The 24,609-nt window shown below is 51.0% G+C and overlaps 1 protein-coding gene across 1 annotated transcript; it reads left to right on the top strand.

Moving 5' to 3' along the window:
• Positions 1–3: 3 nt before the first annotated feature.
• LOC139247160 (transcriptional-regulating factor 1-like) lies at positions 4–23,573 on the top strand (the record flags this gene model as incomplete). Its single annotated transcript, XM_070871550.1, has 9 exons — positions 4–220; positions 6,924–6,978; positions 9,137–9,279; positions 11,577–11,680; positions 13,445–13,520; positions 15,097–15,185; positions 17,132–17,275; positions 18,903–19,006; positions 22,852–23,573. Coding segments are annotated over 9 exons (1,224 nt in total), but the record flags the coding sequence as incomplete, so codon positions are not given.
• Between the last annotated feature and the right edge of the window lie 1,036 nt (positions 23,574–24,609).

Genomic DNA, 24,609 nt, shown 5'->3' with positions numbered 1-24,609 from the left:
AAGTACCAGCCTGTCACAGTATATCAAAGCTATCTCCGCTCGGCAAACAGCATCGCGGGAGAGCAGCAACCATGCACCAGTTCCACCTTGGAGCCGCCCCATTACACACCACTGCCAATGCTGAACCCACACCGCAAGGGCTCGGGTCTGTTCTCCAACCTCGGCGTTATCGCTCCCGGCAACGATTCCACACCCTCCTCGTTCCCATGTAACCAGTTCAGTAAGTACCCACCTCCCCTCCCTTTCTCCCCTCCTCACATTTCCCAAGCACTGGCCGCCGTCCGGCTCGCCATTCTCCCACCCGCGAGCGCGTCTTGGGGGCTATTTGGCCGTGACAGGCACCACAGCCGAGTCTAATCCAGCCTCCATCGATCTCAAAAACGGGCTGATGTTTCCCTCCTCAGTCTGGGGCAGGAGGCTGTTTATACACTGCAATGGCTGCTCAGGTAAATCATGGCCAACAGGGTAAGGGTCACTCACTGTGTAACTGTACAGAGTCACTGTTTATTCAGGGTAAGGGTCACTCACTGTAACTGTACAGAGTCACTGTTTATTCAGGGTAAGGGTCACTCACTGTAACTGTACAGAGTCACTGTTTATTCAGGGTAAGGGTCACTCACTAACTGTACAGAGTCACTGTTTATTCAGGGTAAGGGTCACTCACTGTAACTGTACAGTCACTGTTTATTCAGGGTAAGGGTCACTCACTAACTGTACAGAGTCACTGTTTATTCAGGGTAAGGGTCACTCACTAACTGTACAGTCACTGTTTATTCAGGGTAAGGGTCACTCACTGTAACTGTACAGTCACTGTTTATTCAGGGTAAGGGTCACTCACTAACTGTACAGAGTCACTGTTTATTCAGGGTAAGGGTCACTCACGAACTGTACAGAGTCACTGTTTATTCAGGGTAAGGGGTCACTCACTAACTGTACAGAGTCACTGTTTATTCAGGGTAAGGGTCACTCACTGTGTAACTGTACAGTCACTGTTTATTCAGGGTAAGGGTCACTCACTAACTGCACAGAGTCACTGTTTATTCAGGGTAAGGGTCACTCACTAACTGCACAGAGTCACTGTTTATTCAGGGTAAGGATCACTCACTGTGTAACTGCACAGAGTCACTGTTTATTCAGGGTAAGGGTCACTCACTGTAACTGTACAGGGTCACTGTTTATTCAGGGTAAGGGTCACTCACTAACTGTACAGGGTCACTGTTTATTCAGGGTAAGGGGTCACTCACTAACTGTACAGAGTCACTGTTTATTCAGGGTAAGGGTCACCCACTGTGTAACTGTACAGTCACTGTTTATTCAGGGTAAGGGTCACTCACTAACTGCACAGAGTCACTGTTTATTCAGGGTAAGGGTCACTCACTAACTGCACAGAGTCACTGTTTATTCAGGGTAAGGGTCACTCACTGTGTTACTGTACAGAGTCACTGTTTATTCAGGGTAAAGGTCACTCACTGTGTTACTGTACAGAGTCACTGTTTATTCAGGGTAAGGGTCACTCACTGTGTAACTGTACAGAGTCACTGTTTATTCAGGGTAAGGGTCACTCACTGTTACTGTACAGAGTCACTGTTTATTCAGGGTAAGTGTCACTCACTAACTGTACAGAGTCACTGTTTATTCAGGGTAAGGGTCACTCACTGTGTAACTGTACAGAGTCACTGTTTATTCAGGGTAAGGATCACTCACTAACTGTACAGAGTCACTGTTTATTCAGGGTAAGGGCCACTTACTGTGTAACTGTACAGAGTCACTGTTTATTCAAGATAAGGGTCACTCACTGTGTAACTATACAGAGTCACTGTTTATTCAGGGTAAGGGTCACTCACTAACTGTACAGAGTCACTGTTTATTCAGGGTAAGGGTCACTCACTAACTGTACAGAGTCACTGTTTATTCAGGGTAAGTGTCACTCACTAACTGTACAGAGTCACTGTTTATTCAGTATAAGGTCACTCACTGTAACTGTACAGTCACTGTTTATTCAGGGAAAGGGTCACTCACTAACTGTACAGAGTCACTGTTTATTCAGGGTAAGGGTCACTCACTGTAACTGTACAGTCACTGTTTATTCAGGGTAAGGGTCACTCACTAACTGTACAGAGTCACTGTTTATTCAGGGTAAGGGTCACTCACTGTAACTGTACAGAGTCACTGTTTATTCAGGGTAAGGGTCACTCACTAACTGAACAGAGTCACTGTTTATTCAGGGTAAGGGTCACTCACTGTTACTGTACAGAGTCACTGTTTATTCAGGGTAAGTGTCACTCACTAACTGTACAGAGTCACTGTTTATTCAGGGTAAGGGTCACTCACTAACTGTACAGAGTCACTGTTTATTCAGGGTAAGGGTCACTCACTGTTACTGTACAGAGTCACTGTTTATTCAGGGTAAGGATCACTCACTAACTGTACAGAGTCACTGTTTATTCAGGGTAAGGGTCACTTACTGTGTAACTGTACAGAGTCACTGTTTATTCAAGATAAGGGTCACTCACTGTGTAACTATACAGAGTCACTGTTTATTCAGGGTAAGGGTCACTCACTAACTGTACAGAGTCACTGTTTATTCAGGGTAAGGGTCACTCACTGTAACTGTACAGTCACTGTTTATTCAGGGTAAGTTCACTCACTAACTGTACAGTCACTGTTTATTCAGGGTAAGGGTCACTCACTAACTGTACAGAGTCACTGTTTATTCAGGGTAAGGGTCACTCACTGTGTTACTGTACAGAGTCACTGTTTATTCAGGGTAAGGGTCACTCACTGTGTTACTGTACAGAGTCACTGTTTATTCAGGGTAAGGGTCACTCACTGTGTAACTGTACAGAGTCACTGTTTATTCAGGGTAAGGGTCACTCACTGTTACTGTACAGAGTCACTGTTTATTCAGGGTAAGTGTCACTCACTAACTGTACAGAGTCACTGTTTATTCAGGGTAAGGGTCACTCACTGTAACTGTACAGAGTCACTGTTTATTCAGGGTAAGGGTCACTCACTGTGTAACTGTACAGAGTCACTGTTTATTCAGGGTAAGGATCACTCACTAACTGTACAGAGTCACTGTTTATTCAGGGTAAGGGCCACTTACTGTGTAACTGTACAGAGTCACTGTTTATTCAAGATAAGGGTCACTCACTGTGTAACTATACAGAGTCACTGTTTATTCAGGGTAAGGGTCACTCACTAACTGTACAGAGTCACTGTTTATTCAGGGTAAGGGTCACTCACTAACTGTACAGAGTCACTGTTTATTCAGGGTAAGTGTCACTCACTAACTGTACAGAGTCACTGTTTATTCATTATAAGGTCACTCACTGTAACTGTACAGTCACTGTTTATTCAGGGAAAGGGTCACTCACTAACTGTACAGAGTCACTGTTTATTCAGGGTAAGGGTCACTCACTGTAACTGTACAGTCACTGTTTATTCAGGGTAAGGGTCACTCACTAACTGTACAGAGTCACTGTTTATTCAGGGTAAGGGTCACTCACTGTAACTGTACAGAGTCACTGTTTATTCAGGGTAAGGGTCACTCACTAACTGAACAGAGTCACTGTTTATTCAGGGTAAGGGTCACTCACTGTTACTGTACAGAGTCACTGTTTATTCAGGGTAAGTGTCACTCACTAACTGTACAGAGTCACTGTTTATTCAGGGTAAGGGTCACTCACTAACTGTACAGAGTCACTGTTTATTCAGGGTAAGGGTCACTCACTGTGTAACTGCACAGAGTCACTGTTTATTCAGAGTAAGGATCACTCACTAACTGTACAGAGTCACTGTTTATTCAGGGTAAGGGTCACTTACTGTGTAACTGTACAGAGTCACTGTTTATTCAAGATAAGGGTCACTCACTGTGTAACTATACAGAGTCACTGTTTATTCAGGGTAAGGGTCACTCACTAACTGTACAGAGTCACTGTTTATTCAGGGTAAGGGTCACTCACTGTAACTGTACAGTCACTGTTTATTCAGGGTAAGTTCACTCACTAACTGTACAGTCACTGTTTATTCAGGGTAAGGGTCACTCACTAACTGTACAGAGTCACTGTTTATTCAGGGTAAGGGTCACTCACTGTAACTGTACAGAGTCACTGTTTATTCAGGGTAAGGGTCACTCACTGTAACTGTACAGAGTCACTGTTTATTCAGGGTAAGGGTCACTCACTAACTGAACAGAGTCACTGTTTATTCAGGGTAAGGGTCACTCACTAACTGTACAGAGTCACTGTTTATTCAGGGTAAGGGTCACTCACTAACTGAACAGAGTCACTGTTTATTCAGGGTAAGGGTCACTCACTAACTGTACAGAGTCACTGTTTATTCAGGGTAAGGGTCACTCACTAACTGAACAGAGTCACTGTTTATTCAGGGTAAGGGTCACTCACTAACTGTACAGAGTCACTGTTTATTCAGGGTAAGGGTCACTCACTAACTGAACAGAGTCACTGTTTATTCAAGATAAGGGTCACTCACTGTGTAACTATACAGAGTCACTGTTTATTCAGGGTAAGGGTCACTCACTAACTGTACAGAGTCACTGTTTATTCAGGGTAAGGGTCACTCACTGTAACTGTACAGTCACTGTTTATTCAGGGTTAGGTCACTCACTAACTGTACAGAGTCACTGTTTATTCAGGGTAAGGGTCACTCACTGTAACTGTACAGAGTCACTGTTTATTCAGGGTAAGTTCACTCACTAACTGTACAGTCACTGTTTATTCAGGGTAAGGGTCACTCACTAACTGTACAGAGTCACTGTTTATTCAGGGTAAGGGTCACTCACTGTAACTGTACAGAGTGACTGTTTATTCAGGGTAAGGGTCACTCACTAACTGTACAGAGTCACTGTTTATTCAGGGTAAGGGTCACTCACTAACTGTACAGAGTCACTGTTTATTCAGGGTAAGGGTCACTCACTAACTGTACAGAGTCACTGTTTATTCAGGGTAAGGGTCACTCACTAACTGTACAGAGTCACTGTTTATTCAGGGTAAGGGTCACTCACTGTAACTGTGGAGGTGGGTGGGGAGGGTTGACCCCTCCACCTCCACGGAGGTGTGTGGGGGACCTGACCCATCCACCTCCATGGCACGAACCTGGTATTGCAGTACTTCCAGGAACGGTGCAGTGGCTCTAGGCCTTTTGGCTAAGAGCATTGGCGCAGAGTGATCCTTGGCATGTGCAAGGTGACCTCTGGCGTTTGTGATTTGACAAAGAATTGGAACGATTGGCTACGAATTTAAAAAAAAAAACTGTACAGAGTCACTGTTTATTCAGGGTTAGGGTCACTCACGAACTGTACAGATTCACTGTTTATTCAGGGTAAGGGTCACTCACTGTAACTGTACAGAGTCACTGTTTATTCAGGGTAAGGGTCACTCACTGTAACTGTACAGAGTCACTGTTTATTCAGGGTAAGGGTCACTCACTGTAACTGTACAGAGTGACTGTTTATTCAGGGTAAGGGTCACTCACTAACTGTACAGAGTCACTGTTTATTCAGGGTAAGGGTCACTCACTAACTGTACAGAAACATAGAAACATAGAAAATAGGTGCAGGAGCAGGCCATTCAGCCCTTCTAGCCTGCACCGCCATTCAATGAGTTCTTGGCTGAACATGCAACTTCAGTACCCCATTCCTGCTTTCTCACCATACCCCTTGATTCCCCTAGTAGTAAGGACTTCATCTAACTCCTTTTTGAATATATTTAGTGAATTGGCCTCAACAACTTTCTGTGGTAGAGAATTCCACAGGTTCACCACTCTCTGGGTGAAGAAATTCCTCCTCATCTCGGTCCTAAATGGCTTCCCCCTTATCCTTAGACTGTGTCCCCTGGTTCTGGACTTCCCCAACATTGGGAACATTCTTCCTGCATCTAACCTGTCCAATCCCGTCAGAATTTTAAACGTTTCTATGAGGTCCCCTCTCATTCTTCTGAACTCCAGTGAATACAAGCTCAGTTGATCCAGTCTTTCTTGATAGGTCAGTCCCGCCATCCCAGGAATCAGTCTGGTGAACCTTCGCTGCACTCCCTCAATAGCAAGAATGTCCTTCCTCAGGTTAGGAGACCAAAACTGTACACAATACTCCAGGTGTGGCCTCACCAAGGCCCTGTACAATTGTAGCAACACCTCCCTGCCCTTGTACTCAAATCCCCTCGCTATGAAGGCCAACATGCCATTTGCTTTCTTAACTGCCTGCTGTACCTGCATGCCAACCTTCAATGACTGATGTACCATGACACCCAGGTCTCTTTGCACCTGCCCTTTTCCTAATCTGTCACCATTCAGATAATAGTCTGTCTCTCTGTTTTTACCACCAAAGTGGATAACCTCACATTTATCCACATTATACTTCATCTGCCATGCATTTGCCCACTCACCTAACCTATCCAAGTCGCTCTGCAGCCTCATAGAATCCTCCTTGCAGCTCACACTGCCACCCAACTTAGTGTCATCTGCAAATTTGGAGATACTACATTTAATCCCCTCATCTAAATCATTAATGTACAATGTAAACAGCTGAGGCCCCAGCACAGAACCTTGCGGTACCCCACTAGTCACTGCCTGCCATTCTGAAAAGTCCCCATTTACTCCTACTCTTTGCTTCCTGTCTGACAACCAGTTCTCAATCCATGTCAGCACACTACCCCCAATCCCATGTGCTTTAACTTTGCACATTAATCTCTTGTGTGGGACCTTGTCGAAAGCCTTCTGAAAGTCCAAATATACCACATCAACTGGTTCTCCCTTGTCCACTCTACTGGAAACATCCTCAAAAAATTCCAGAAGATTTGTCAAGCATGAGTCACTGTTTATTCAGGGTAAGGGTCACTCACTGTGTAACTGCAAAGTCGCTGTTCAATACGTCAGACATTAAAAAATATTTTTTCTTCAAACAGATGGATTTGAATTTGTTCATCCGGGGAGCACAGAGTCAGTGAACAGTCCGACCCCGTGAGTATAATAGTCACAAATCCGACTCACTGCCATATCGTCGGCTGCATTCAACTTTCGGAGAACTGTGCATCGGCAGTCATTCGACCCTGTCAGATGTGACTTCCAGGGTCAGGTCCGTGGCCTGTGCTGGGTGGGGCCCAGGGTCTGTGCTGGGGGGGCCCATGGCCTGGGCTGGGGGGTGGGGGCCCGGGGCCCTGTGTTGTCGGGGGCCCGGGGCCCGTGCTGCGGGGTGCCCGGGGCCCGCGCTGGGGGTCGAGGCCCACAGCAGGGTCCAGGGGTTTGTTCAGCTGCCAATATTGGCTGTGCTGTCAGAGGGAGGCTATGGGACATTACCCCTGTGACTGGGAGAGGCTGGAGGGGAGCTCACCAAGCCATGAACCGACAAACAGCTCGAGCACTGGGCGTCGTTGGCAGCGGAGGGCTCATGCCAGGAAGGTCTGTCTTCAGACGACCAAGGACCAACTTGCATTGATATTGCACCGCTCACGTCCCAAAGCACCTTGCAGCCAACACATCGCTTCTGAAGTGCGTCACTGTGGTTCACTCAGCAAATGCAGCCATCAAACTGTGTACAGCAAGATCCCACCCAAAAACCACCAATAAAGAAACAATCAGCTAATCTGCAGCGGCACTGATGGAACATCACAAGTGCAGCAAAGTGCTCCTGCTCCTGATCATTTATTGTTTTAATTCTTATTTTACCGGGTTCTACCTTTCACTGTTGCCGCCCTTGAATTTAACGAGCAGAACGAGGCTCACACCCAACCTCCATCCAGCCCCACAGAACACTCAACATACATCGTTCTAACAGTGTACTGAAGACACAGGCCACTGGGCCCCACCGCTCCGTGTCGGGGTTTATGCGCCACCGCTCCGTGCCGGGGTTTACGCCCCACCGCTCCGTGCCGGGGTTTACGCCCCACCGCTCCGTGCCGGGGTTTACGCCCCACCGCTCCGTGCCGGGGTTTATGCCCCACCGCTCCGTGCCGGGGTTTATGTCCCACCGCTCCGTGCCGGGGTTCATGTCCCACCGCTCCGTGCCGGGGTTCATGCCCCACCGCTCCGTGCTGGGGTTTATGCCCCACCGCTCCGTGCCGGGGTTTATGCCCCACCGCTCCGTGCCGGGGTTTATGTCCCACCGCTCCGTGCCGGGGTTCATGCCCCACCGCTCCGTGCCGGGGTTTATGCTCCACACCAGCCCCCTCCCACCCCTCTCCATCTCCCCCCATCACCCCATCCTTCTATCCCTCTCTCCCCCGTGTGTTTATCCAGCCTCCCCTTAAATACATCGATACTATTCACCTCGACCCCTCCCTGTGGCAGCGAGTTCCACATTCTCACCGCTCTCTGGGTAAAGAAGTTTCTCCTGAATTCCCCTTTGGGTTTATCAGTGACTGTCTGATATTGGTGGCCCCCAGTTCTGGTCTCCCCCACAAGGGGAAACATTCTCTACATCTACCCTATCGAACCGTTTCATAATCTTAAAGACCTCTATCAGGTCACCCCTCAGCCTCCTCTTTTCTAGGGAAACAACCCCAGCCTGTTTAATCTTTCCTGATAGTAGAATTATACCAGAACAGAGAACCTTCTCCAATGCCTCTATATCTTTTTTCATAAATAAAGACCAGAGCTGTGCACAGCGCTCCAAGTGTGGTCTAACCAAGGTTCGATACAAGTTTAACACAACTTCCCTGCTTTCCAATTCTAGCCCTGTAGAAATGAACCCCGGTGCTTGATTTGCCTTTTATTAACCTGCGTCGCGACTGTTAGTGATTTGTGTATAGCAACACAGAAAGTAGGAGCAGGAGTCGGCCATTCGAGTCTGTACCACCATTCAATATGATCATGGCTGATCCTCTATCTCAACACCATATTCCCACTTTCTCCCCATACCCCTTGATGCCCTCTGTACCCCCAAGGATCCCTCTGCCCCTCTACCCCACTTTACAGACTTGTTTCCCCAAGGAGTACGTGTCCTCTTTATTCTTGCTACCAAAATGTCAACAAGCAGTTGTTTTGGAATTACCTTTCCACATCCTGCCGTCAGTCGGAGGAGTTCCTGGTGGATTTGCTCAGGGTCTTTCGGAGGCTCGATGAGACGGGCGAGGGGCCTCATAATGTTCCGTTCAGTAAAGACCTGCGTTTGTCTCTCCAGCTGCATAAACATCGGGACTCGTTTCCAGGCAGCGGTCCCTGACCTACAGGACCCGTTCCCGGGCACAATGGACGTCTGTGCGGCAGATCTGGTGTGGAGTCCTTGGAGGGAATTGGGGGAAAATCACCAAGTGCAACAGAAGGGTAAGTTGATATTTTATACTTTATACAGTCCCCACCAATTAAAACGCCCACACTTCAAACGGGCGGTGACTTGCGTCGGCCAAAAAGCAGTGCCCATTAACCATTACCGTCCATCTGAAAGTTTACAGCTCAAGCGCTCCGTATATTTAGGGCCGTAACGGCTATGTTAACCCCCCCAGGTCGTGCCTCAGAGAGGCGCGCTGAATGCAAGGACATTCGGCCCCTCGAGCCTGCTCCGCCATTCAATAAGATCATGGCTGATCTTCTACCTCAACTCCACTTTCCCGCCCGATCCCCATATCCCTCGATTCCCACAGCGTCCAAAACTCTTATCGATCTCAGCCTCGAATATGCTCAAAGACTGAGCCTCCACAGCCCTCTGGGGCAGTGAATTACAAAGATTCAACCCCCTCTGAGTGAAGACAGTTCTCCTCATTTCAGTCCTCAATGGCCGAGCCCTTATCCTGAGACTGTGTCCCCTGGTTCTAGACACCCCAGCCCGGGGGAAACGGCCTCCGTAAAGCGCTCTGTATATTTTGGCCGGTAATGGCTGTGTTTACCCAGCAGTTCGCTCCTCGTTTAGGTGCGGTGAATGCAGTAAAATAACACCTGGTTAATGCTCGATTGCACGGGATATACGGCCCAGAAACAGGCCATTCGGCCCAACCTCTACGTGCCGGCATTTATGCTCCACTCAAGCCTCCTCCCATCTTTCCTCATCTAAATCTAGCAGTAAAACCCTCTATTCCCTTCTCCCTCATATGTTTATCCAGCCTCCCCTTAAATACATGGATACTATTCGCCTCAACTCCTCCCTGTGGCAGCGAGTTCCACATTCTCACCACTCTCTGGGTAAAGAAGTTCTTCAGAATTCCTGATTGTACTGAAACCCTTCTAATCCCCTCGAGGTGGGGAGGGGCTCCAGTTTGTACCAAGCACTGACTGCAGTTTAAATAATGCTGCAGATCCGAGTAGAGCTGGAACAACTGGGGCAAAAGGTCGCTACACAGCAGGAGCATTCACTTTCAGCCGTGGCTCAGTGGGTAGCACTCTTGTCTCTGAGTCACAAGGTTTGCGTGTTGAAGTCCAGGAACTTGAGCACAAAAATCTACGCCGACACTCCCAGTGCAGGGCTGAGGGAGCGCCGCACTGTCGGAGGGGCGGTACTGAGGGAGCGCCGCACTGTCGGAGGGGCGGTACTGAGGGAGCGCCGCACTGTCGGAGGGGCGGTACTGAGGGAGCGCCGCACTGTCGGAGGGGCGGTACTGAGGGAGCGCCGCACTGTCGGAGGGGCGGTACTGAGGGAGCGCCGCACTGTCGGAGGGGCGGTACTGAGGGAGCGCCGCACTGTCGGAGGGGCAGTACTGAGGGAGCGCCGCACTGTCGGAGGGGTGGTACTGAGGGAGCGCCACACTGTCAGAGGGGCGGTACTGAGGGAGCGCCGCACTGTCGGAGGGGCGGTACTGAGGGAGCGCCGCACTGTCGGAGGGGCGGTACTGAGGGAGTGCCGCACTGTCGGAGGGGCAGTACTGAGGGAGTGCCGCACTGTCGGAGGGGCAGTACTGAGGGAGTGCCGCACTGTCGGAGGGGTGGCGTTGAGGGAGCGCCGCACTGTCAGAGGGACAGTACTGAGGGAGCGCCGCACTGCCGGAGGGGCAGTACTGAGGGAGCGCCGCACTGTCGGAGGGGCGGTACTGAGGGAGCGCCACACTGTCGGAGGGGCAGTACTGAGGGAGTGCCGCACTGTCGGAGGGGCAGTACTGAGGGAGTGCCGCATTGTCGGAGGGACAGTACTGAGGGAGCGCCGCACTGTCGGAGGGGCAGTACTGAGGGAGCCCCGCACTGTCGGAGGGGCAGTACTGAGGGAGCCCCGCACTGTCGGAGGGGCCATCTTTCATATAAGACGTTAAACCGAGGCCCCGTCTGCCCTCTCTGGTGGGCATTAAAGATCCCACGGCCACTATTTCGAAGAAGAGCAGGGGAGTTATCCCTGGTATCCTGCGGCCAATATTTATCCCTCAACCAATACCGAAATCAGATTGTCTTCCCATTATCACTGTGCTGTGTGTGGGAGCTTTCTGTGCGAAAATTGGCTGCTGCATTTCCCACATTACAACGACTACACTCCAAAAGTACTTCATTGGCGGGAAAGCGCTTTGGAATGCCCTGTGATTGTGAAAGGCACTATATAAATGCAGGTCCTTTCTTTCAATCGGAAAATGAAGGTGCTTAATGAATCAAGGAGCGATGTGCTTTCCCTTCAATGGTGACCGTATGGGTGTGCTTTGTACTTTCAGTGGAGGACTTGCTGAACATGGCCTGCTCCAGCGTCATACCGGGTGGGGGATTGAACCGAGAGTTCGCCCTACACTGTCTCTCCGAGGTCGGTGGTGACATCATGGTAAATATGTGCAACGTGTCTTGCAGGAAACACAGTGTCTGAGCAATATGTGGGGAGTGCAGCGAGCTCGGGAGGAACCGGGGACTCTGGACCTCGGCTTCCCAAAGCTCTTCCCCACTGAGGGTTTTCCCTCGCCTCCGGTCTCGGTCCAGCTAAGGGTATTAAGGGTTCAGAAATCGAGGCGGGCGGATGGAGTCATGATACAGATCAGCCATGATCGAATTGAACAGTGGCACTGGGGGGGGGAGGCTGAGCTGAATGGCCTCCTCCTGTTCCTAATGTAACAGGCTCAAGGGGCTGAATGGCCTCCTCCTGTTCCTAATGTAACAGGCTCGAGGGGCTGAATGGGCCTCCTCCTGTTCCTAATGGAACAGGCTCAAGGGGCTGAATGGCCTCCTCCTGTTCCTGTGTAACAGGCTCGAAGGGCTGAATGGCCTCCTCCTGTTCCTAATGTAACAGGCTCAAGGGGCTGAATGGCCTCCTCCTGTTCCTGTGTAACAGGCTCGAGGGGCTGAATGGCCTCCTCTTGTTCCGAATGTAACAGGCTCGAGGGGCTGAACGGCCTCCTCCTGTTCCGAATGTAACAGGCTCGAGGGGCTGAATGGCCTCCTCCTGTTCCTAATGTAACAGGCTCAAGGGGCTGAATGGCCTCCTCCTGTTCCTGTGTAACAGGCTCGAGGGGCTGAATGGCCTCCTCCTGTTCCTAATGTAACAGGCTCGAGGGACTGAATGGGCTCCTCCTGTTCCTGTGTAACAGGCTCGAGGGGCTGAACGGCCTCCTCCTGTTCCGAATGTAACAGGCTCGAGGGGCTGAATGGCCTCCTCGTGTTCCTATAACTCTGTTGTCGACTCATTGATGGAGATTGGTCAACTCCATTATCGCTGTATCGTGCAACTTCCTGGATGGTGGAGGGTGAACTAGATGGATCTGGGTCTTTCTCCATCTGGTCGTTCCTATGTTCCTAGACTCATGAAATCGTATAGCACAGGAGGCCATTCGGCCCATCGATCCTGTTACATTAGGTACAGGAGGAGGCCATTCAGCCCTTGAGCCTGTCACATTAGGAACAGGAGGAGGCCATTGGGCCCATCGAGCCCATGCTGTGCCGGCTCTGTGACAGAGCGATCCAATCAGTCCCACTCCCCCCTGCTCTTTCCCCACAGCCCCGGCACATTTCTCCTGTCCCAGTATTGATCCAATTCCCGGTTTGAAAGTCACGATTGAATCTGCTCCCACTGCCCTTTCAGGCAGCGCGTTCCCGATCACAACAACTCGCTGCGTAAAAACATTCTCCTCGTCTCCCCCTCTGGTTCCATCGCCGATTATCGTCAATCCGTGTCCCTCTGGTTACCGGCCCTCCTGCCCCCGGGAACAGTCCCTCCTGATTTACTCCGTCAGAACCCCCCCGTGATTGTGAACACCTCGATCAAATCTCCCCCTTAACCTTCTCTGCTCCAGGGGGAACAATCCCGGCTTCTCCAGTCTCCCCACGTCACTGAAGTCCCACATTCCCCCAGGACCGTTCTGGTCACTCTCCCCTGGACCCTCTCCAAGGCCTCGACACCCTCCCTAAAGTACGGTGCCCAGAATTGCCCACAATACTCCAGCTGGGGCCTAACCAGGGGTTTATAAAGGTTTAGCAATAACTTTCCTTGCTTCTGTGCTCTGTTTCTCCATTCATAAAGCCCAGGATCCCGTATGCTTTTCTTAAAAACCATTCTGAACAACTTGCCCTGTTACTGAAGAGCTATTTGTTCCCACAGGCGGCACTGGAGAGGTTGCTACTGAACAATGGAACCCGCCCCACCACCCACCCTCTGGCAGATTACCATTACACAGGTACAAGAGTCAGGATGGTCCTTAATGTGCGTTAAATGACATTACTAAGATATTATTACTGACCACAGGTAGCATGCCTTTGTGCTTGGTTGAAATTTAAGGGGCGTTGCAGTTGTGTGAGGCGGACTGGTTGGGCTGGATGCTCTTCGCCTTTCCGTCATTGTTCATAGGTTTATATGTAACCGTTCGGGCTGCTGACCTAGGGCCGTGCGGCTCTTTGTTGGCCAGTGCGGACACGAAGGGCCTCCTTCTGCGCTGTAAATTTCTATATTTAACCTCTACATGGAAACAGGAAGGTCCATGCATGTTGTTGAAGGTGGAGCTTCATCACGCAATCGGAAAACCTTGCATGTTTTGTGTGACTTTAGGTGGAGTAATGCGCATTTAAAATTGGCTTCGCTTAGCTGCTCCTTCAAAAAAGTTAAGCAACGAAGGTAAAACACCCCAGGGTGCTTCACAGGAGCGTAAATCAGACAGAATGTGATACCGAGCCACATAAGGAGATATTAGGAATAGGTGACCAAAAGCTTGGTCAAAGAGGTAGGTTTAAAGGAGAGGCGGAGAGGTTTAGGGAGGGAATTACGGAGCTCGGGGCCCAGGCAGCTGAAGGCACGGCCACCAATGGTGAAGCGATGGAAATCGGAGATGCGCAGGTCAGAATTGAAGGAGCGCGGAGAGTAAAGTTCTTTTGAGTAGTCGCTATTAAATAAGTCTCGAGATATTCAGTTTCTGTTGGACATTAGCTGTGAGAGCCTGAGTTCTCACTCTCGATTACTATCCAATGCTGGAAACACTTTGTGTGGACAGTGAACGGCCAGACATTGGATCCGTCCCAGCTCCCACCCTTTGGCAGATCACCATGACACAACACCGCCTACAACGTGCCAGTGCAGCCTTCGGTCACCAGAGGAAGAAAGTTGTTGAAGGCCAGGACTTCAAACCCGGCCCTCCTATAAGCTTCAGAGGCATGGACCATGTACAGCAAGCACCTCAAAGCACTGGAGAAGTATCACCAGCGCTGTCTCCGCAAAATCCTGCAAATCCAGCGGATGAGACGTTAAACCCAGGCCCCTTTCTGCCCCCTCAGGCGGATATAAATGACCCCACGGCCACTATTGGAAGAGCAGGGGGAGTTCTCCCCGGTGACCTGTGGCCAATATTTATTACTCAACCAGTATCACTGAAAGAGATTATCTGCTCATTATCACATTGTTGTTGTGGGAGCTGGCTATGCGCAAATTGCCTGCCGCGTTTCCCACATTACAACGGTGGCGACAATTTTTTAAAAAGCACTTCATTGGCTGCAAGGCGTTTTAGTACATCCTGAGGTTGCAAAGTCGCGGTAAAAATACAGCCCGGACTTTGGGGCTCAAGTCTCTAAGCTTGGGACTTGATTTGAACCCATAACCTTCAGTCTCGGAGGCAGGAGTAACCTAGAGCAGTAACCGAGTGCGTAAGGACATGCGGCAGGGGGACATCTGCTTGCTGCCGCTGTGCTGTGCAGTGTGTTCAGCCATGCCCGAGGCTAGCAGGTTCACAGCATGTTCACCTTCTCTTCTTCCTTCTTCTCTGGCAGGTAGCAGTAACTGGACTCCGGGGGAACGCAGGGTTTTCAACAAAGCTTTCGGGGTGCACAGGAAGGACTTCCACATGGTGCAGAAGATGGTATGTATTCGGGGGTGAAGACTCGATTTAATCAGCCACACCACAGCATTGGAGTGGGACTGAGTAGTTCAGTGGGTGGCCCTCTCATCTCCGGGTCAGGAGGTTGTGGGTTCAAATCACACTCCAGGGACTTGAGCACACAGATCGAGGCTGACATTCGCAGGGCAGTACTGAGGGAGCGTCGCACTGTCGGAGGTGCGGTGCCGAGTACTGAGGGAGCGCCGCACTGTCGGAGGGGCAGTACTGAGGGAGCGCCGCGCTGTCGGAGGGGCAGTACTGAGGGAGCGCCGCACTGTCGGAGGGGCAGTACTGAGGGAGCGCCGCGCTGTCGGAGGGGCGGTACTGTTGGAGGAGCAGTACTGAGGAAGCACTGTGCCGAGGGAGTGCCGCGCTGTTGGAGGGGCAGTACTGAGGAAGCACTGTGCCAAGGGAGCGCCGCGCTGTTGGAGGGGCAGTACTGAGGGAGCCCCGCACTGTTGGAGGGGCGGTACTGAGGGAGACCCGCACTGTCGGAGGGTCAGTACTGAGGGAGCGCCGCACTGTTGGAGGGGCAGTACTGAGGGAGTGTCGCACTGTCGGAGGGACGGTACTGAGGGAGCGCCGCACTGTCGGAGGGGCAGTACTAAGGGAGTGCTGCACTGTCAGAGGGGCGGTACTGAGGGAGTGCCGCACTGTCGGAGGGGCAGTACTGAGGGAGCGCCGCACTGTCGGAGGGGCAGTACTGAGGGAGAGCCGCACTGTCGGAGGGGCAGTACTGAGGGAGCGCCGCACTGTTGGAGGGGCAGTACTGAGGGAGTGCCGCACTGTCGGAGGGGCAGTACTAAGGGAGCGCCGCACTGTCGGAGGGGCGGTACTGAGGGAGTGCCGCACTGTCGGAGGGGCAGTACTGAGGGAGGGCTCCCGCTCTCCAGCCACCTGGTGCCTTGGCTCAGTGCTCAGATAGAGACAGTCAGTCTCCAGGAGGGGCAGCAATCAGGATTTGGAGCTGATGTGCTCCCCGTCCCGAGGGCACAGCTCCCATCGTTGAGATCAACACAGACGGGCGATCGAAGCCGGGACTTCCCTGGTCTGAGTGGCTCGGCTCTGCGCGGTTTAGTGCATTTAATAACTGAGGCAATTTACTAAGATAGAAAAGCTCTTCCTAGTGGTGAGAATGTGGAACTCTCTACCACAAGGAATGGTTGAGGTGAATAGCAGATACATTTAAAGGGAAGCTCAAAGAGAAAGGAATAGAAGGATATGGTGATGGGGTGAGATGACCCTCCCTTACCTAAGGAAGGATATACTTGCCACAGAGGGAGTGCAGTGAAGGTTCACCAGACTGATTCCTGGGATGGGGGGATTGTCCTGTGAGGAGAGATTGAGCAGACTGGGCCGATATTCTCTGGAGTTTAGAAGAATGAGAGGTGATCTCATTGAAACACACACAATACTTACAGGGCTTGACAGGGTAGATGCAGGGAGGGTGTTTCCCCCCGGGCTGGGGAGTCTAGAACCAGGGCTCACAGTCTCAGGATAAGGGCTCAGCCATTTAGGACTGAGATGAGGAGAAATTTCTTCACTCAGAGGGAGGTGAATCTTTGGAATTCTCTGCCCCAGAGGGCTGTGGAGGCTCAGTCTGTGAGTATATTCAAGGCTGAGATCGAGAGATTTTCGGACTCTCGGGGAACCAAGGGATATCGGGATCAGGCGGGAAAGTGGCATTGAGGTCAAAGATCAGCCGTGATCTCATCGAATGGCGGAGCAGGCTCGAGGGGCCGAATTCTTATGAAGCAGGATGGGAGGAGGCGTGTGTGGAGCATGAACACCGGCACGAACCAGTGGGGACGAACGGCCTGTTTTTGGGCTGTACAATTCAATGTAATATACATGAAAGCTTGCAGGAACATTTATTCAATGTACTTTTCTTCACTGGTTCCCCCTCCCACCATGTTGCACTGTTACAGGTGAGATCCAAGCTCATCACAGAGTGCGTCGAGTATTATTACAACTTTAAAAAGATCCTCAAGTTCAACAAGAAGCACCGTGTGCGGCCCTTGGAAACCGATGAGGATTGGAGCGGCTTCTTCAGACAAGACACGGACTGTGAGGTAGGACACCCTCTCTGACAATGGTCGACGGAGACTCATCGTACAGGATATGTAATGTGTTCCTCATTGTGAGCCCTCCCAGGGCAGGTACAGGGGGTTAGATACAGAGTAAAGCTCCCTCTACACTGTCCCATCAAACACTCCCAGGGCAGGTACAGGGGGTTAGATACAGAGTAAAGCTCCCTCTACACTGTCCCATCAAACACTCCCAGGGCAGGTACAGGGGGTTAGATACAGAGTAAAGCTCCCTCTACACTGTCCCATCAAACACTCCCAGGGCAGGTACAGGGGGTTAGATACAGAGTAAAGCTCCCTCTACACTGTCCCATCAAATACTCCCAGGGCAGGTACAGGGGGTTAGATACAGAGTAAAGCTCCCTCTACACTGTCCCATCAAACACTCCCAGGGCAGGTACAGGGGGTTAGATACAGAGTAAAGTCCCCTCTACACTGTCCCATCAAACACTCCCAGGGCAGGTACAGGGGGTTAGATACAGAGTAAAGCTCCCTCTACACTGTCCCATCAAACACTCCCAGGGCAGGTACAGGGGGTTAGATACAGAGTAAAGCTCCCTCTGCACTGTCCCATCAAACACTCCCAGGGCAGGTACAGGGGGTTAGATACAGAGTAAAGCTCCCTCTGCACTATCCCATCAAACACTCCCAGGGCAGGTACAGGGGGTTAGATACAGAGTAAAGCTCCCTCTACACTGTCCCATCAAACACTCCCAGGGCAGGTACAGGGGGTTAGATACAGAGTAAAGCTCCCTCTACACTGTCCCATCAAACACTCCCAGGGCAGGGACAGCAGATAGCTTGCACACTGCATAAGGCAATTCTGATTTTATCCCAACTTTGTTAACTATGCGACAAAGAACTTCATAATCGTCTGAGTAAAGAATGTTGCGAATTAATAGACCTGTTATTTACAGAGGCCCCGACCCTGGTGGAAGCTATGTTCTGCCCAAGTGCTGAGATCCTGATGGTACTTTGGGCAGAAGTTTCTTGAATAATTCCTGGAAGGACCGCCCGGTGGCAAAAAAGCGACTTCTGCCCTGAATCTGGGCGGGAGCTCCCAATCTTGGCAGCAAATGCGATCCTTGGCAAAGTATCGCCGAGGATTGAGTCGGGTCCAGGGAGGGGAACTGAAAAATAAAAATGTTCAAAAAATAAAAACTGGAAAATCTTCAGGGGGCCGCATCCATCTGACCCGCTGGGAAAAAAATAAAGAAAAGTTTACTAACCTTTATTTGCCGGTCTTCTTACTGACCATTGAGGTTAGACCTGCCTCCCCACGGCAGCCCTTCCCCCGTGGCAGCGGACTCCCGCCCGGACCAAACGGGCAGCTCGGCGATACTTATACGCGTAGCGCTCCAGCGGGCTTCCCTCTCCGCCAACCTCGCTCCGAGGGGAGGCCGCCCAGAAAACTCGCCGGCACCAGGCGGTGAGCCCTCCCCGAGTTCGGCCCCATAGACCTTGGGTTACACCATGGGGTACACCTCTGATACAGTCGGGGGGATGGGGTGAAACACTCATTTCCCTCCGTACAATTTCACAGCCGGTTGTAGTTCAGATCATCATTTTTTCGGCTCGGATTATGTCTCTAACTTTTGCCCCTTTCTTTAAGCAGGTGTTTCCCAGTGCACAGCCAATACAGCCGGTCCACAGAGGGGAGCGAGAGAGTCCTTGCCCCACAGTCATTGGCAACTTTCCCTGCAAACAGTGCGGAAAGTAAGTATACCCAATGTCAGCCATACGACAGACAGGGACAGAGACACAGACAGGGACAGAGACACAGACAGGGACAGAGACACAGACAGGGACAGAGACACAGACAGGACAGAGATAGAAACATTGACACACAGAGCCAGACAGACAGAGACACACAGAGCCAGACAGACAGAGACACACAGAGCCAGACAGACAGGGACAGAGACACAGACAGGGACAGAGACACAGACAGGGACAGAGACACAGACAGGACAGAGACACAGACAGGGACAGAGACACAGACAGGACAGAGATAGAAACATTGACACACAGAGCCAGACAGGACAGAGACACAGACAGGGACAGAGACACAGACAGGGACAGAGACACAGACAGGGACAGAGACACAGACAGGACAGAGACACAGACAGGGACAGAGACACAGACAGGGACAGAGACACAGACAGGGACAGAGACACAGACAGGACAGAGACACAGACAGGACAGAGACACAGACAGGGACAGAGACACAGACAGGACAGAGACACAGACAGGACAGAGACACAGACAGGGACAGAGACACAGACAGGGACAGAGACACAGACAGGACAGAGACACAGACAGGACAGAGACACAGACAGGACAGAGACACAGACAGGGACAGAGACACAGACAGGGACAGAGACACAGACAGGGACAGAGACACAGACAGGGACAGAGACACAGACAGGGACAGAGACACAGACAGGACAGAGACACAGACAGGACAGAGACACAGACAGGGACAGAGACACAGACAGGACAGAGACACAGACAGGGACAGGGACAGGGACAGAGACACAGACAGGGACAGAGACACAGACACGGACAGAGACACAGACAGGGACAGAGACACAGACAGGGACAGAGACACAGACAGGGACAGAGACACAGACAGGGACAGAGACACAGACAGGACAGAGACACAGACAGGACAGAGACACAGACAGGACAGAGACACAGACAGGACAGAGACACACAGACAGGGACAGAGACACAGACAGGGACAGAGACACAGACAGGACAGAGACACAGACAGGGACAGGGACAGGGACAGAGACACAGACAGGGACAGAGACACAGACACGGACAGAGACACAGAAAGGGACAGAGACACAGACAGGGACAGAGACACAGACAGGGACAGAGACACAGACAGGACAGAGACACAGACAGGACAGAGACACAGACAGGGACAGAGACACAGACAGGGACAGAGACACAGACAGGGACAGAGACACAGACAGGACAGAGACACAGACAGGGACAGAGACACAGACAGGACAGAGATAGAAACATTGACACACAGAGCCAGACAGGACAGAGACACAGACAGGGACAGAGACACAGACAGGACAGAGACACAGACAGGACAGAGACACAGACAGGGACAGAGACACAGACAGGACAGAGACACAGACAGGACAGAGACACAGACAGGGACAGAGACACAGACAGGACAGAGACACAGACAGGACAGAGACACAGACAGGACAGAGACACAGACAGGGACAGAGACACAGACAGGGACAGAGACACAGACAGGGACAGAGACACAGACAGGGACAGAGACACAGACAGGACAGAGACACAGACAGGACAGAGACACAGACAGGGACAGAGACACAGACAGGGACAGAGACACAGACAGGACAGAGACACAGACAGGACAGAGACACAGACAGGGACAGGGACAGGGACAGAGACACAGACACGGACAGAGACACAGACACGGACAGAGACACAGACAGGGACAGAGACACAGACAGGGACAGAGACACAGACAGGGACAGAGACACAGACAGGGACAGAGACACAGACAGGACAGAGACACAGACAGGACAGAGACACAGACAGGACAGAGACACAGACAGGACAGAGACACACAGACAGGGACAGAGACACAGACAGGACAGAGACACAGACAGGGACAGAGACACAGACAGGACAGAGATAGAAACATTGACACACAGAGCCAGACAGACAGAGACACACAGAGCCAGACAGACAGAGACACACAGAGCCAGACAGACAGAGACACACAGAGCCAGACAGACAGAGACACACAGAGCCAGACAGACAGAGACACACAGAGCCAGACAGACAGAGACACACAGAGCCAGACAGACAGGACAGAGACACAGACAGGACAGAGACACAGACAGGACAGAGACACAGACAGGGACAGCGATAGAAACATTGACACACAGAGCCAGACAGACAGAGACACACAGAGCCAGACAGACAGGGACAGAGACACAGACAGGACAGAGACACAGACAGGGACAGCGATAGAAACATTGACACACAGAGCCAGACAGACAGAGACACACAGAGCCAGACAGACAGAGACACACAGAGCCAGACAGACAGGGACAGAGACACAGACAGGACAGAGACACAGACAGGACAGAGACACAGACAGGGACAGCGATAGAAACATTGACACACAGAGCCAGACAGACAGAGACACACAGAGCCAGACAGACAGAGACACACAGAGCCAGACAGACAGAGACACACAGAGCCAGACAGACAGAGACACACAGAGCCAGACAGACAGAGACACACAGAGCCAGACAGACAGAGACACACAGAGCCAGACTGACAGAGACACACAGAGCCAGACAGACAGAGACACACAGAGCCAGACAGACAGGACAGAGACACAGACAGGACAGAGACACAGACAGGGACAGCGATAGAAACATTGACACACAGAGCCAGACAGACAGAGACACACAGAGCCAGACAGACAGGGACAGAGACACAGACAGGACAGAGACACAGACAGGGACAGCGATAGAAACATTGACACACAGAGCCAGACAGACAGAGACACACAGAGCCAGACAGACAGAGACACACAGAGCCAGACAGACAGAGACACACAGAGCCAGACAGACAGGGACAGAGACACAGACAGGACAGAGACACAGACAGGACAGAGACACAGACAGGGACAGCGATAGAAACATTGACACACAGAGCCAGACAGACAGAGACACACAGAGCCAGACAGACAGAGACACACAGAGCCAGACAGACAGAGACACACAGAGCCAGACAGACAGAGACACACAGAGCCAGACAGACAGAGACACACAGAGCCAGACAGACAGAGACACACAGAGCCAGACAGACAGAGACACACAGAGCCAGACAGACAGAGACACACAGAGCCAGACAGACAGAGACACACAGAGCCAGACAGACAGGACAGAGACACAGACAGGACAGAGACACAGACAGGACAGAGACACAGACAGGGACAGCGATAGAAACATTGACACACAGAGCCAGACAGACAGAGACACACAGAGCCAGACAGACAGGGACAGAGACACAGACAGGACAGAGACACAGACAGGGACAGCGATAGAAACATTGACACACAGAGCCAGACAGACAGAGACACACAGAGCCAGACAGACAGAGACACACAGAGCCAGACAGACAGGGACAGAGACACAGACAGGACAGAGACACAGACAGGACAGAGACACAGACAGGGACAGCGATAGAAACATTGACACACAGAGCCAGACAGACAGAGACACACAGAGCCAGACAGACAGAGACACACAGAGCCAGACAGACAGAGACACACAGAGCCAGACAGACAGAGACACACAGAGCCAGACAGACAGAGACACACAGAGCCAGACAGAGACACGAACAGCGACACAAATACAAGTGCACACACAGTCACCAACTGACACCATGCCTTCACCGTACGATTCAAGCAACACCACAAGAGATTTGACTAACCATTTTTAAAATGATTTTTCTCCCCTCCCTCAAACCTGAAAAACCCCAACCTGCAGGATGTTTTTCAAAATCAAGAGTCGAAACGCCCACATGAAGATCCACCGGCAACAGGACGACTGGCAGCACAGGGGGCAGGACGGCCTTTACCCTGCGGTCACCTACACAGGGGCAGCGCTGGCCAAAGCTTCCTCCACCCCAGCTGCCTACCCCAGCTGGGACAACAGGGAGATCCAGGAGCAGCTGGACACCATGTCGGAGGCCATGACCTGCACCAGTCTGCCCCCTCTGTATCACCAAGACGTCAAACTCAACCTTGCCAAGGAAAAGAGCCAAAATATTTTTATATAACACGCTCAAAGAAATGGACCGAGACAATTCTTTGTGAAGCACTAACTGTGAAGACTTTAAACTCTCTGGATCTTAAAAAATATGTACGTGTAGGGACCCACATCCTGATTTATGCAGCGTGACTATTTGGTTTCACGTACTATAGAAACTGAACCGCTTTTATCAGAGCTTCGTTACTGGGACGAACGAGTTTACTGTTTCGCACTCACAGTTAGCTCTTCATATTGAAATGATCAATTTTTTGAATTTTTATTGATGTAGCATATCTTGTTACGTGGAGAGACTGGAGAAGCTGGGATTGTTCTCCTTGGAGCAGAGCAGGCTCAGAGGAGATTTGATAAAGACCCATGCTTAAAATCACAAAGCGGTTTTGAGAAGAGTAAATAGAGAGAAACTATTTCCAATGGCTGTAGGGTCGGCGACCAGAGGGACACAGGTTGAAGGTGATTGGCAAAAGAACCAGAGGCTTCAGGAGGAAAAACCCCATTTTGCGCAACGAGTGGTTAGGATTTGGAAGGCACTGCCGGAAAGGGCGGTGGATACAGATTCAATCGTAGCCTTCAAAAGGGGATTGGATAAGTACCCGAAGGAGAAAAAATTGTAGGGATACGGGGAAAGAGCGGGGAAGTTGGACTAACTGGATCGCTCTTCGCAAGAGCCGGGGCAGATCAACGTTCCCTCTAATTTTTTGGGGGGGGCTGCATGGCCCATTCAAAATTCCGCAGGAGCTGAGGTATTAAGTGGCTTAGCATCTTTGAAAGTGGATAAATCCCCAGGCCCGGATGAAATGTATCCCAGGCGAAAAGAAGCAAAAGAGAAAATTGCAGAGGCTCTGACCATCATTTTCCAATCCTCTCTGGCTACAGGTGTGGTGCCAAAGGACTGGAGGACTGCTAATGTGGTACCTTTGTTTAAAAAGAGAGAAAGGGATAGACCGAGTAATTACAGGCCAGTCAGCCTAACCTCAGTGGTGGGGAAAAATCCTGAGGGACAGGATAAATCTTAATTTAGAAAGACACGGATTAATCGAGGACAGTCAGCATGGATGTGTTAAGGGAAGATCGTGTCTCACTAACGATTGAATTTTGAGAGGAGGTAACCAGGAGGGTTGATGAGGGTGGTGCGTATGATGTAGTGTAGATGGATGTTAGCAAGGCTTTTGATAAGGTCCCACATGGCAGAATGGTCAGAAATTAAAAGTCCGTGGGATCCAGGGCACAGGGGCAGGAAGCAAAGGGTAATGGTTGATGGATGTTCTTGCGACTGGAAGGTGGTTTCAAGTGGGGTTCCACCGGGCTCAGAGCTGGGTACCTTGTTTTTTGTGCTATAGATCAATGACTTGGATTTGAATGTTGGGGGCATGGTTAAGAAGTTTGCAGATGACACTAAAATTGTCCATGTGGTTGATGATGGAGAAGAAAGCTGCGGACTGCAGGAAGATATCAATGGACTGGTCAGGTGGGCAG

This window comes from Pristiophorus japonicus, unplaced genomic scaffold (assembly GCF_044704955.1).
Source record: "Pristiophorus japonicus isolate sPriJap1 unplaced genomic scaffold, sPriJap1.hap1 HAP1_SCAFFOLD_2590, whole genome shotgun sequence".
NCBI lineage: Eukaryota > Metazoa > Chordata > Chondrichthyes > Pristiophoridae > Pristiophorus > Pristiophorus japonicus.
This window is presented reverse-complemented; position numbering and strand designations above follow the sequence as displayed.